The sequence below is a fragment of the Lepisosteus platostomus genome, chromosome 4, assembly GCF_059453375.1.
Source record: "Lepisosteus platostomus isolate fLepPlt1 chromosome 4, fLepPlt1.hap1, whole genome shotgun sequence".
Taxonomy (NCBI): Eukaryota; Metazoa; Chordata; class Actinopteri; order Semionotiformes; family Lepisosteidae; genus Lepisosteus; species Lepisosteus platostomus.
Window position 1 is genome coordinate 71,608,892 of NC_142614.1, and position 13,590 is coordinate 71,622,481.

General features: G+C 43.3%; 1 protein-coding gene across 3 annotated transcripts in view; it reads right to left on the reverse strand.

Annotated features, from left to right (window-relative positions):
• The window catches only part of LOC148673787 (single-stranded DNA-binding protein 2), a 161,059-nt gene that overhangs the window by 14,285 nt on the left and 133,184 nt on the right, over window positions 1-13,590 (reverse strand). For all 3 annotated transcript variants that reach the window (XM_088630626.1, XM_088630623.1, XM_088630625.1), the window contains 6 exons: window positions 13,015-13,081; window positions 12,559-12,629; window positions 11,769-11,836; window positions 8,964-9,012; window positions 3,692-3,727; window positions 1,016-1,070 (listed from right to left, as the gene is read on the reverse strand). In XM_088630626.1, the coding sequence (XP_088486752.1) occupies window positions 1,016-1,070; window positions 3,692-3,727; window positions 8,964-9,012; window positions 11,769-11,836; window positions 12,559-12,629; window positions 13,015-13,081 (346 nt within the window). The remainder of the gene's footprint in view (window positions 1-1,015; window positions 1,071-3,691; window positions 3,728-8,963; window positions 9,013-11,768; window positions 11,837-12,558; window positions 12,630-13,014; window positions 13,082-13,590) is intronic.

The window sequence follows — 13,590 nt, forward strand, 5'->3', positions numbered from 1 at the left end:
AAATTGCGGGCAAATACAGGACAAAGACAGTTGAGCTCCCATAAAATAATCTTTATGGATCTAACCAAGTCTTTGACAGAAGGTATAATCATCATCAAGATTAGACGCCAGCAGGCTGGTTGTCTTACATTTGATAAAAAGCAAAAGAGGAAATGGAAGAAGTGTATTGCCGTATTTAAATAATAAAAAAAGAAGTCCACAAATAAAACAGATTTACTGTAAAACAGTGCAGAGGCTTTTGACTCCCTGGTGCTGTAAGACAGCTTCCAGACAGACAGAAGTGGCCCCGTGCTGTAAGCGAGCTGTGGACTGACTGCCGGAGTTAATCACAGGACCCCGCAGGGCAACACAAATTCAGCGCGATTCCTCATTTAGCGGACTCTGAAGCTCCCACACTAAGACCTTCGCAGGGAGCAAACTACAATAACAGGCATGAAACATCTTGAAAATCAAAAGGCAAAAAGGTCAAATACCTGTAAATACATTTAATGCACATAAATACTATATAGTTAAGGACATCAGTTAATTAATGAAAAAGGGATAATGTGTTTCGCCCAGCATTGTTTTAAAAAAGGGGAAGAAAAATGACCATTCCCCCTTAACAAAATGTACCAAAACTCTCCTCCCAGGTAACAGCGCTGAGTCGGCGGGTTCGGCCGAGTTTCAGGTCGATGTGCATTTCCTGGTGAGCCAGGCGGGACGCGCTCTGGGCGGAATTGAGCTGGACGGTTTTTTCCCCCTGCTGTGGGATTCTCAGAAGAGCTCCTGGAAAAGCACGGCCGTTAGCCAGCGCTAAACCAATTACAGCGCCGAGCCCGGAGGAGAGCGGGCCTCACGCCACAGGATGCAGAGTGGCAGCAGCCTCTCGGGTGAAGCCGAAGCACCTTTTATTCTGTTTCATGTTTTTTGGTCCCGGGGGTATTTGTGAGGACACCCACCGGGGAAAATTCAAAGCGTTTGACGGCTTTATAGAGCTGTATAGAGTTTATATATAAGCTGTATAGAGACTGCCTACCTGCGGGGCTGGGCATTATGGGAGTTCCTGGGGGTCCCCCGCCTCCCGGTGGACCCTATAAAGAAACACAAGACAGGTGTCACTGACACAGGCATGGCAGAGCTGTTCCGGATCCTTGGTCTGGCTCGTAGTGTAAGAGCAAGCCGCCACCGTCCGGACATCCTTAACCCTTAACAAAAATCACAAAGCCAAGAGAACACAGGAGGAGACCGATCAAGCCACGTGAAGATCATTTTAGAGTGGTGTAAGAATTTGTTCGCCAAATGGCAAATGCTGAGCCCAGCAATTTGACTCGTTGCCGAAGGAAAGTAATTTGAGCAGCGGTGCGCGAGCTGAGAGTTTTAATGCTGTGGGGGAAAGGTAAGGACAGACCACACAGATAGATGATTGTTAACAAGCAGTTTGCAGGTTTTATTGTCGCAAGACATTGTGCTGAAAAGGTGTTAAATGTACAGCAGGCAGGAAAGCTGGCAGCATGAAACAGCAGCAGGCAAACGAACCAGTTAATACTTTGAGGGAAAACACTCAAGCCAGGTGAAGAGGACCAAACGAGCAAGATAAGCCGAAATACCTCCTCTTGATTTTAACCTTTCTTATGTTCTTTAGCAGTTCTGGACATTATAAATGTGTACAGTACATATATATGTGACCCCAGCCTTTTCAAACTCAGGATCTTAAGGTCAGTTATCAGGGTTCTGTACCCTGTACAGTACAATAAATCTGGCCTTTGGAAATGCTGATTTATTTCTTTTTCCTTCTAAGAAGAGCTTTGCAGAGTCAGGCCTGTGGCACAGCAATCTATCATTCCAAGCAAAATACAACCGAGGGCTAGAATATCAGATGCTGATCTGTACGACACATTTAAACCGAGGAAGGCCACAGAACACCATTTGTTTTAGTTTGACCTGTCCATCTGTCAATCCCAAACCTGCTTTCTGGTTTTTGTTGTACCAACTGTTATGCGTCACCTCAACTCTAAATCTAGGCGTCTCATTCCTATTCTACTCTTTAATGTGCTCCAGAAGCCCTACTCAGCAGAGAAGAGCCCAGGAGTGAGGAAGCCTGCTCTTCAGGGAGAGGCTGGGGAGAGACGTCATGCTCACTGCATGTGAAGCTGAGAAGCACTGTGGAACAATGTTTCAGGCAATGGGCCTCATACAGAATGTTTTAAAAATGTCTTTTAATCCACTAAAACAATATGCAGGTATCTCCTCCTTATAAACCTCTAACAAAACCAGCTAATAAAAATAATAATGACAACAGGAAGAATGGAGCATGAACTTTTGTTTAAAACCTCTGGCATGCCCATTAGAACTAGGTTTATTTTTTTAGCGCTCTCTTCTTTTCCTCACGGTACATCAGCCTAAATTTCTCACTTTTCCTGTGCCGATGAGGTCGTGTGCTGAGTCTGTGCCAGTTACTCACACATGGAAACTATTTTACCCAAGCCAAGTGTTTTCTTTAAGAGTGGAATCAGAACATGCTCCAAGCGCAAACAGAAAAACCCAAAGATTTTAATTAGCATCAACAGCATTTCAAACTATCTTTTTCAACGTCCGTGAAGAATAGACATACCACCCCAGGGGTCAAAGCAAAGGAGATGAATTAACACGAACCCTTGCTAAAGTATTTTAACTAGAACACCAATATTTCCCTCTTACTTTCCTTCAATTCACATAAAAAAGAGAAATACTTAATTAAAAGGCGTTTCCACAAAATCAAATGTTAAAAATATAAAGCATCACACCACAGCAACTTGCATGATATGCCGTTTTAAAAACACCTGCTGTAAACAATGTTTCAAAACAGCTTGTACTGTCAAAAGATTTACACCCCGGTGCAGACTGTAATTTATGACGATAAAAATGCAAAGCACTATATATTAGTTTAGCACTACAGTATATGAGCACTATATATTAGCTACATCAATTTCCCTATGGGATTAATAAAGTATTATCTATCTATCTATATTACAAGATATTTAGTGAATCAGCAAAAACAGACCCAGGATGATTTTGATATTGACCAACTTGATATTTGAACAAATGGATGCCCAACATACTGGAACCCTCCCCCCCAACCACAATCTCCCAGCAGGGGGGAGACAGACAAAACACTGCAATCAGGAGGCAGAGGACTGCATACATTTAATTAATACCTCTGATTAAAACAGGAAATGTATTGTGAATCAATGTCACAGTTAAGCTCAGGCACTAGAATGGCCTCGTAAGCTTTCTTGTGTTCTCTTGTGTCATTAAAAGCAGCACGTAGGCATGGCAGGGCCTAGAATTTGCTTTAAGGTAGTGTTTAAAAAGACTGGGGATGACTTCAGAGTCATGAAAGGAGACTCTCTTTCCTCTTCTTTCTGATTTCTGATGCTTGTCCTCAGCATTCGTCTTGTCTTTTCAAATTTGTTACTGACGACAATTTGCTGTAGCACCATATGCCTGTGGAAAATGCACTGCTTCAGGCAATTTGGACCAGACTGATTACTGCTCTGCTAATGAACATCAGCATATGCACTGAAAATGCCAGACAAAAAACAACAGGACAAAAAAACAGGAATCAGATGTGCACTTCTCAGCCAATATGCAAGACAGCCTTCTCTACATCTGGACAGCTATTTCCACACATGAATAAAGATGCATTAGACTTAAAAGTAAAGACATCACCTACCGCATAACTCCCAGGAGAAGCAGAAGAGTATGGTATCTGAGAAGAAAGAAAATGAGGAAATACATTAGCGGCTGCTGATCCAGAGAAGAAAACATATAATTTACTGAAATCGCTGCACTGCTGTGGTAGACATACTGCATCAACTGAGATGCCATGTGTTCCCTGACCATATGTTCTCTGAACAGTCATAGAACCACGGGCATTTTGTAAACAAGAACATGCACTAATGTAATTTTACATTTTTATGGACACAAAATCAGTATATTCAATCGTATCCCATTTCCAGAGACAGTGAGAATGTCCACAGCAACTGTTCTCGGGATATTGCTAGGGGAAAAGGGCCATGATCTGCTGAAGCAGAACATGCAGCTTGTTAAGAGTTTAGGCTTGCAGATTCAGGAGCTCAGCTCTAAGGGACTGACTTGAATTCACTTGAATTGCCAATTTTATTTTGTGACATAATTTGTTTTTTTTTTTCCGATTTTGGAATCACCAGTTCTATTTTTTTTCCTTACATCTACAGTATGTGCCGATAGATGTAATCGGCGTGATCTATGCAGCAGACGTGAAGCCTGCAGCCGCACACAGGAGAGAATGAGGAGGTGAGGGCAGACCCCTGTGACCCGCTCACCTTCCAGCCTCTTGTCCTTCAGCGTCACAGGCACCACAGCCTCCTACTGAAGGTGATGCACCAATGGGAGAGGAGACACGTCCCTCACCAGTAGCACTGAGTGCCTGCAGACGCTCTGCAGGCCACAGGGGGGTGCCGTGTCGCGACAAAGTGACCAAACCCTGACTGACCAACCCCACACGGCCCCCCCCCTTAAAATGTAAACACCCCCCAGGGAAATGTGGTCACAGCTGACCCAGGCTCAAACTCCCAGTTTTCATTTCCAATTGAAAAAATGATAATTTTTTGGTCATCGTCACTTATCTCTGTGTTGGCAAAATGCGGAAAAAGGATCCGCCTGAACACCAAAACAGGGCCTCCAGGTCTGCAGACCTACTGCTCAACTCGATCCCATTTCTAACAGCGCCTCACAAGGGTTTTTTTTTAATTCCTTTATTATTTGCCATTGTTACTAGTCTTTTGCGTTCTATAGTACATGCCCTAACGGACTGCCAAAGCTATGCCTGTACTAAATACTGGACATGTTAAAGGGAAACTGCAACACTATGGTTACATTTCAGGGTTAGAAAGAATCATCATTGATAAGTGCATTGCAAACCACAATAAAGGTAAAAAGTACACAGTAACTTGTAAAACTTCTAATTTACATAACAAAATAGACAATTGTCCAGGTCTGCGCAGCGCCATGTTCTGTAATTCAGAAGGAGGCAGCAAAACTTCTGGTGACGTGTTGCAGGCTTGTGAGTACATCACTTTTAATACAACAGAAATATTGCTCTCGTACCTCAAGGCAGTTTTGCCGACAAATACTGCTTACTTGATAACCCTGCATGCAGATCACGGTGGAACATTTCTGCAGTGTAATGTCTATTGCACAACCTGTACTTATTCGCTCGTACATCAAATTACATTAGTCCTTACGGTGACTAGCATGCAGGAAGGGCTGCATCACCTCGTAATTCGTGAGAAAACGAATGCAAGTTTGAAACTTACATGACTTGCACCAAGTTCACAAATTTGTGCTTAATTTGGAATTTGTAAAACGTTTCAGTAATATCAATTAATTTATTTTGTTACTGAGACTTAATAACTTGTCTGAGAAACTGGGAGTGCTAGCCCCCTTTAATGACACAAAATAACATTGTTTTGGTCAGAAATTAATAGATAAAACTTTCTTTTTAGGATAAACAAAAACGTTGGGAACCTCAGTCCTGACAGTAACCTGTCCCTGTCCCATTTCGAAAACATGCATGTCACTTTGTTGCTCTGCCTAATATTTTAACACAGTTGAAATTTGTACATTCATTTAGGCTGGTTATACCTGAGTAGAGATTTGCATTTTTAGGACATTGGCATGAAAAGTTTTAAAACTATCTGGCAGTTTTTCACTGATGTATTGTCTGTATGAAATTCAGTGTGTGCACTGAGGTCTATAAGGCAATGTCTCCACAAAACTGGTTTCACCTTGCTCGAGAAAAAGAGATTTTGGTCTCAATTCTACGTAAACAAAGAATTAGTCTCAATGACTCATTTAATCTATAGGGAGAATATAAAGCTTACTTCACTCCAGTGAAATGTAAACAACGTACACAACTGAGAGCATTCTGTGCGGCATTCTAAATACACAAGTGATGTTTTAGTGATGCAGGGCTGTTACAACATCTTAAAACATCATAAATTATTGCATACTGTATTTTGTTCTTCATTATGATAAACTGATGGAATCTTTATGTTTGATTTCGACCATACCTCAGCTGGATATACTGGATATACTTGAAACACAAGTAATACATTTTAAGAACACACAGTATAATGCTCTTTAACCGAGCTTAGTTAACTCAAAACATTAATTTTACATTTTTATATAAATTGTCGGCACTAGGGGGAAAAAATCAGAAAATATCTTTTTAGTGCACAAATCTGCATTGTGTTCTCCCCTGAAAGTTAGATTTCATAGTAACTATGAAAACAGTGCTAAGGACACAATGTATGCTCTGGCTTGTACTCAACTCACTTATGATCCAGTATTTTTCTTCAAATTATTTACAACAAAATTGTGACAAACTCTGGAATGGAGCACAGCCTAAGTATGCCTGCCTTGGTGTCTCTGGCAGCCCGAGAGAACACAAACAGTCCGCTCGCTCCGAGATGAATGTCCTGTGCTGTTTGTGTCTGTGAAAACGGGCTGCTGAGACTTCTTCCTTCTCAGCAGTCAGACAGCAGGCACCAATGGGACACAATGAAGAAGCATCGCGCTGCCCCCAGTTTGTCAAATCCACTCGCCCACTCAGCGCCGTGGGATTTCTCAAGCACTGCTGAAGAACTACAGCCACCAGCCGACCTCTTGCTGGATATAAGGAGTTTCATCTGTTGTGCTGCCCTTTTAACCAAATAGGATGTAGAGACGTACTGCAGTTATAAGAGACGGGGTTTAGATATGCTCACTCTAGCCTCAGCGCGGTCAGGAATGCTTGGAAACTTGCAGACACCATAAAATTGAATCTTAGGAAAAAGAAGCTTGGTCCAATCTGTATGTAATCTATACGGTATGCTGCTCCGGTGGTACAGTATGTCTGTGCTGTTAATATCTTCTACAAGACCGGTCTACCTCAATCCCCTGTCCCATGGTGCAGTACATCACAAAAGGTGACAAGTGTGCTATGCATTTCAAATCCTAAGGCTTCCAAATCTGAAGGATGAGCAGGAAAGACCCTGAAGAAGTTGCAAATTGCTGAAGTGATAAAAACTCCCAAGAGCCAGTTGCTGCCAGGCATTTGAAATCACCTTCTTGGAATGCAAGGAGCGCTGGTGAAATTCAGTAAATCTTGACACACCACAGCCTTAATGAAGCTGATACTGGAGGACTTGGTTTCAGGCAGAGACTGCAGTATTAGTGAGATGGCTGACAAAGTGTGAGGAAAAAAAAACAACCTCATTTATGATGTTTCCCCATCTTTTCTGATGAAAAATAAAATCCTTGTGATTTTTACCTCATTATAAGACTGGCTGCACAAGACTGAAAGCATGTTCCCTTCATGAATCTGCTATTTCAGCAGAGACAGTGGGTCAAATATTTTAGGACTGGGTGTTTCGTGCAGCAATTAAGGGCTGTCAGATTATGATGGGGAAGAGCTGTCAAAACCAAGAATAGGAGCCACTTTATTTTTCTGGAAGGTCCTGCACAGCCATGTAGCTTCAAAAACAACAGGATGCGATCCTTGCGTCACTTATATAGTGGCAATCAATTGAGATACAGTAGACGGCCCAGGTGGCCTCCTCTAGCTTGTCTTGTATCCTTTCTTACGTTCTTAATCATTTCAGTTGTTAACAAATAATACAGATGCCATATAAACGATGCTTAAGCCTCAATTACTAATTTCCTAGAGCTCAGGCTCAGATTTACAGTAGAGATCAGCATGCTGCTCAGAGTACTGCAGATTAAGGCATCCTTTCTCTCAAAGAGTAGACAGAAAATTCAACGCTTGTGCCAGACTAGAACAACAATCAAGCGGACTTTTTAAAATGCCTGTGCCGCTATCTTCAATAAAATCAATTTTGTTGCTTTTTTTGCCATGGCTGAAGAGCAAAATGGAGATGCACAAAAACGTTTTTATTAGATTTATTAGCTTATTAGGTACAGTACAATGATTTTTGAGCTTGTGGCTGCATGGTGTGATCTACTGGGTTCACACCCTTTTCACTCCCCCCCCATTTTATCCAGGAGGCAGTTAAGGTACAAAAGCACTCTCCTCCTCTTCAGCCTGTACTGTCTTTTCCTCAAGTTAGCCCTGTCGGCGTCAAAGAGGCTCCAAGACTGTCTCACTTCATGCCTTATTCTAAACCTGACATACATGAGCGTCCCCAACGTGCACTTATTAAAGCACCTATTGCTTCTTTCACAGCAGAGTAACTCCAGAAGGATGACCGAATGTGGCAACAAACTGACCTCATGAAGTAGGATTAAATGATTAAATGTTTTTCATTATGTTTGATATGTTCTTAAGCCTTTTCAACATCCATAAGATCTACAAATCAGAACCTTAATTCTCATTTCATTCCCATTTGTTAAGCATCTGCAAGCGCTTCAATGATCAGCGATCACTAAAAAAAAACCTAAGATCCTTGGACCACTTAACTACTGACTACCGAACAGGCTAGATCAGCAGAAGGGCCTCCTCCTGTCTGTAACGAACTTGCGTTGTCATGACGGGCTTAGGGCCGTGGAAGACGCGCGAGACACAGAGTGCCTGGCTTCAAGATGGAAGGACTATAAAAACGTAAGAAACGTCACAAACAAGAGGAAGCCATTTGGCTCAGATCGATAATATAAAAGGATAGATATGTGGAAGACAGATGGTTACAAACAAGCCCCAGCAGCCTTCGATTTCCAACCCACTTTCTCAGCTTAGGAAGCTCATCCGCCTGCCTCGTGCCCGTCGTGTGCAATGGCGCGTCTCCGCTTCGGCCCGCACCGAGGAGGCGCGCTAGCGGCTCTGCAGGCTCCGCGGACGTGACCGCTGGCCAAAGCAGGGGAGCCCTGGCTCGGCGGTTCGCCCGCCGGCCCCGCGGGGAACGAGAGCGCGTCGCGGGCGCAGGCGCGGCCGACTTTCGGCTCTCCGCTCACGCCGGAGGTGTACTTACCGAGTTGGCGTTGGGGGGGTTTGGCCATGCTCTGCCGCCTCCAGGACCCCTGCAAAATGAAGCAGCAGATGGGGGTTTCATTCACAACAATCATACATGCTTTTGGCTTCTCTACCAGCCAGTAGCTGGGGCCAGTGAGAAACTCAACACTCCGGTCCCAGTGGGGGAATGCCATCTTCCCAGCATGCCTCCCGAATTAGGATGCCAACAGCACAACCTTTGGAGTTGTTCTGGTTTGAAGCCCATATCTTTAGAGTGTCACTTTTAATTTTGAGGCGTGTGCTCCTAGCCAGAATGTCCAAATCTAAGCTGCCTTACTTCCTGTCTCCTGTGCTGTGACTTTACAGATTCTAACAAGCGCCGTCTGTGATCAATTAAAGCTGCCCACTAAAAAGAACTGATTTTGCATGAGCGGACATGTTTAATTCAGTAAGTGGACATGTGGCCTTGCGTGGCATGGTGCCATTAGCAAAGTGTTTTTCTTGGACGGTAGACCTACTCAGGAAAACATCAATAAAGACACATGTCAGAACATTTGATAACTAACTTGTGTCAGTAGTACACATCTTTGAAATATTCATTACTTACAAGCTTTGGAAGACACTTCACAATGAACAATACACTAAACCCACTGTATACTTCATGGACTGAATGTGTTTTTTAAAGAACTGAAACACATCCATAATTAAGAGGGTTAATGAATGCCCAGTACTTCTGTCTTCAGACCTCAGGTCAAGGACACAGCTGAGTTTCCAATATCTTTCCACTTTCTATTGGAAGTTGCTGTTTAACAGGTGGAAGATGTCTACGAGCCTGACGAGTCCTTGTACCATGTAACCATGTAACTGTCTTTCTGTTGCTTAAATGGTTTGCTATGTTGCAAAAATGCTTCTGTAAAGCAACTGCTGCAGTTTTAATTCACAAAGCAGAGAGTAAACAAATAACTCGCCCTTCTGTGAATCCAGCTACACTAAAACACTGGTTAAAAGACATTTTCTTCAGAATCAAAATGCAGAACTATTTTAAAACAGCAGTCCTATGATTGCAAGCAACTACTAAATCATTTATCAAGCCCTGCAACTAGATTCTTTGTACTTATTTACACAACACAACTCTTCGGATTGTTCCTGGCTTATCTATCTTCTGTTACGGTGCACAAATAATCTCCTTCTTGCAACTCTCCTTGAATCTTCAATAAAAGATTTTTGTAGGAAATACACCATAATTATGAACTATAGTACAAATTCAAAACTCTGTACCAGACAGAAGATCTGATTTAAAAACAATGGTAATTACTACTTCATCCTATCATTTTTTCTTCCAAAACTATAAAGTGGCTTGCATTGTACCCGCTAACAGGGACCTCCAGAAACAGCACACTTCTCTTGTTTCAGGAAAGCAGAGTCATCATCAATACTGGGGAAAACACTGGCCAAAATCTACAAAAAGATTATTGCTATTTTGTGTATTTTCTACGATGGAAAGGATGGTAAAAATGTGACTGTAATTTTATCCGTGGACCTGCATAAGAAGATCAGCCTGTCCAGGGAAAAGAGGAGCTGTGCACTTCCAGGCCCACTGAGTACCGAAACCCTCACCAGGAATAGAGGCTACTAATGGACAGATGGATGGATGGGCTTATATTATCTTGTCATTTGCAGAAAACAAGCCGTATATTATGAGGCTCTAAAAGTGGAATCATAAGGTAAGTATCCTGTAAGTTGTCCGACATGTTCAAGTCATCCAAGATTTAGCTGCTTGCTTGGAGTTTCCTCTGCCTGCCTTCTCCCACTCAGACGCTCTTGTGCACTCTCTCTGTCTCTCTCTGCTGGCTGCTTATCCCTGCTGGCACGTTTCTGAAACATCCCAACATCCCTGTCCCCTCTCTGTTTTTATGACTCTAACTAATCCTGTGTCCAGTTATTCCTCAGGTCTGCCTATACTCTCTGTGCTTATTCTGTACTGGTCACCGAGCTGTCCCTGCTGTTCACTACCCTGTGTCCTGTGTTGAGTCCCTCAGGTGTCCTTGTACCGTCTGCACTTATCCTGACTGGTCACTGAGCTGTCCCTGCTGTTCACTACCCTGTGTCCTGTGTTGAGTCCCTCAGGTGTCCTTGTACCGTCTGCACTTATCCTGACTGGTCACTGAGCTGTCCCTGCTGTTCACTACCCTGTGTCCTGTGTTGAGTCCCTCAGGTGTCCTTGTACCGTCTGCACTTATCCTGACTGGTCACTGAGCTGTCCCTGCTGTTCACTACCCTGTGTCCTGTGTTGAGTCCCTCAGGTGTCCTTGTACCATCTGCACTTATCCTGACTGGTCACTGAGCTGTCCTTTCTGTTTGTCCTCCATTTTTCCCTGCAGAGATGGTGATACTGTAGCTACAGTACCTAGAAACACCAGGACTGCACTGCCTCCGACCACCTTCTTGAAAACCAAACTGTTTTTCAAGACTGTCATTTGTTTGCTTTGTTCGACACCGTTTGCTTACGGTATCTGTATTAAAATGTTATTTTACAATAACAGTTATTGCATTACATTCCTCTACCGAGACGCAAACTTTAGAATATACTGGCAGCAGCTTAAAGAACACTGATTAGTGAAGGCTTGTGGGAGTAGAGAACAAGCGACTCAGCTGATACGGTGGCTAACCCCTCTTATGTTCTATAAGCATGCAGATCAGGAGTCAGGACTAGTGTTCAACAGTTAGTTGCGCTGCATGCAGCCGCAGCCTGGCTGGCCCAGACTGCATCACTGAAAGCACGCTGAAAGCGAAGCTTTAGGACCAAACTGCCGAGATTACTCACATGTTCATCCCGGGCATCCCAGGACCACCTAAGGCATTCAGAGGGGGTCTCATTGCACCTCCATAGCTCTGCAGGGATAACCAAGGATCCGAGGAAAACCGGAGAGGAAGGGGAAAGAAAGGAGAAAGCAGTTAATGGCAGCCCTGGGACAGGAAGAAGGGATGAGAAGACACACACAGCGATGAGGAGCTCCGCTACGTCACCGTCTAACACTGCAGGAGGAGCGAGAGAGGCTCCACAAACCCCTCAGAAGAACAGAGCTCAACTACAGTCACACCAGCTGACAGTAACGGGAACGCTTGGAAAGCATACCCTTTGAAAAAGCACTGGCAATTTGCATGATTAAATCAATACGTACAGTATGTCAAGGTAGGCACTTGATCCACCCTGTGTACTATCAAGGTATGTCAAAGGGTATTCGCTTCTCAAACTGAGCCACTTCTGGTCACAGAAAGGGAAGGCAGTGGCAGAAGGCTCTAATGGAAATGCACTAATATGTATTTTCAAAACAAATCTTCATGGATACTTTTTTCCTAAAATACTAATTGACAATTTTTCTGAGCACCACAAGAACACAAGCTACCCAGCCCCATGTGGTTAAAGAAAAGCATGGCAGGAAAGCAGGATGGACTGAGGAGAACATCCATGCAGCTTCTTAAGAGTTGAAACAAAAACGGGGCAGGGAGATGCAAATGCAGAGAGAGTCAAACTTTGTGACTGCTGCGCAGCTGTGCGTGAGTGGGTTCAGAGTGGCCAGAGACGCTGAAATACCCTCCAGCCAATCACGTACCTGAGGTCCCAGCGGGACCATCCCCCTGGGAGGAGTCATCCTCTGCATAGCCCCGCCCATGTTTGGATGCCCTGTGAGAGAGTTGCCACATGTTTAAATCAAAAACAGAGAAACAAGGAAAGCTTAAGCATCAGTCAATACAACGATGACAGTGTCAGCACAAGCAGTAGAGTTTATGTAGGCAGTTTGTTTTTTCCATACATTGCCCTTAACAGAAACAGTGATGCACATCAGGTGTTAATACCAATTAGAGTCGACAAAATTATCCTCAAAATGATTTCAGTCCGTTATTAAATCTTTTAGAAACTTAACATTCCGCTGAAGGACGATAAAACAAACTGAAGCAAGAGGTCTTGTTCACGCGACATGCAACATGCTCCTTAGATATTAGATCACATCTAAGGGAAATTTCAGCCAATTTATAAATAAAGCAAAACACACTTCCGCAAGACTGACCCTGTTGCCGTGTTGGATCCATTCCACTAGGCAATAATGGCTGATTTCCTGGGACTCCCCCAAGAGCCTAGACAGATAAGAAAATATTTAGCAGCGTAAACTAAATTATTATTGTTGTCAGCCTGGCGTACATAAACATCACAGAGCCATTGTGCGTATGAAAGAGCGTCTGATATATTGCACTGAAAGAAGCACAATGACAGAGAAGCCCTGGAGCCCTGTTAGCATAACGCAGGGATCACAGGAATGGCTTCGCTTATTCATAAAATCGGGAGCAAATGGCAAGTTGTCACCTCATCGACGGAAGCCTATTTAAAACGGCTGTGTTACAATAACAAAATGTATTTTAATTTAAAAAGATCAAAAAATGTGATTCAATAGGATAACAGCTCTTGGGGTTCTTTTAAGGCTGTGGCCTCCATTTATTGTTTCTCGGGGAGGTTTAAAAGCCTACTCCTGCCGTTTCAAACAGAGGAAAGTACTCCCGAGAACTTTAGTAAGTACATAAAACCTACACCGCTCCCCCATGACACAACGGAATCATCTCACATAATTATGTGCACAATGCTAGAAAAA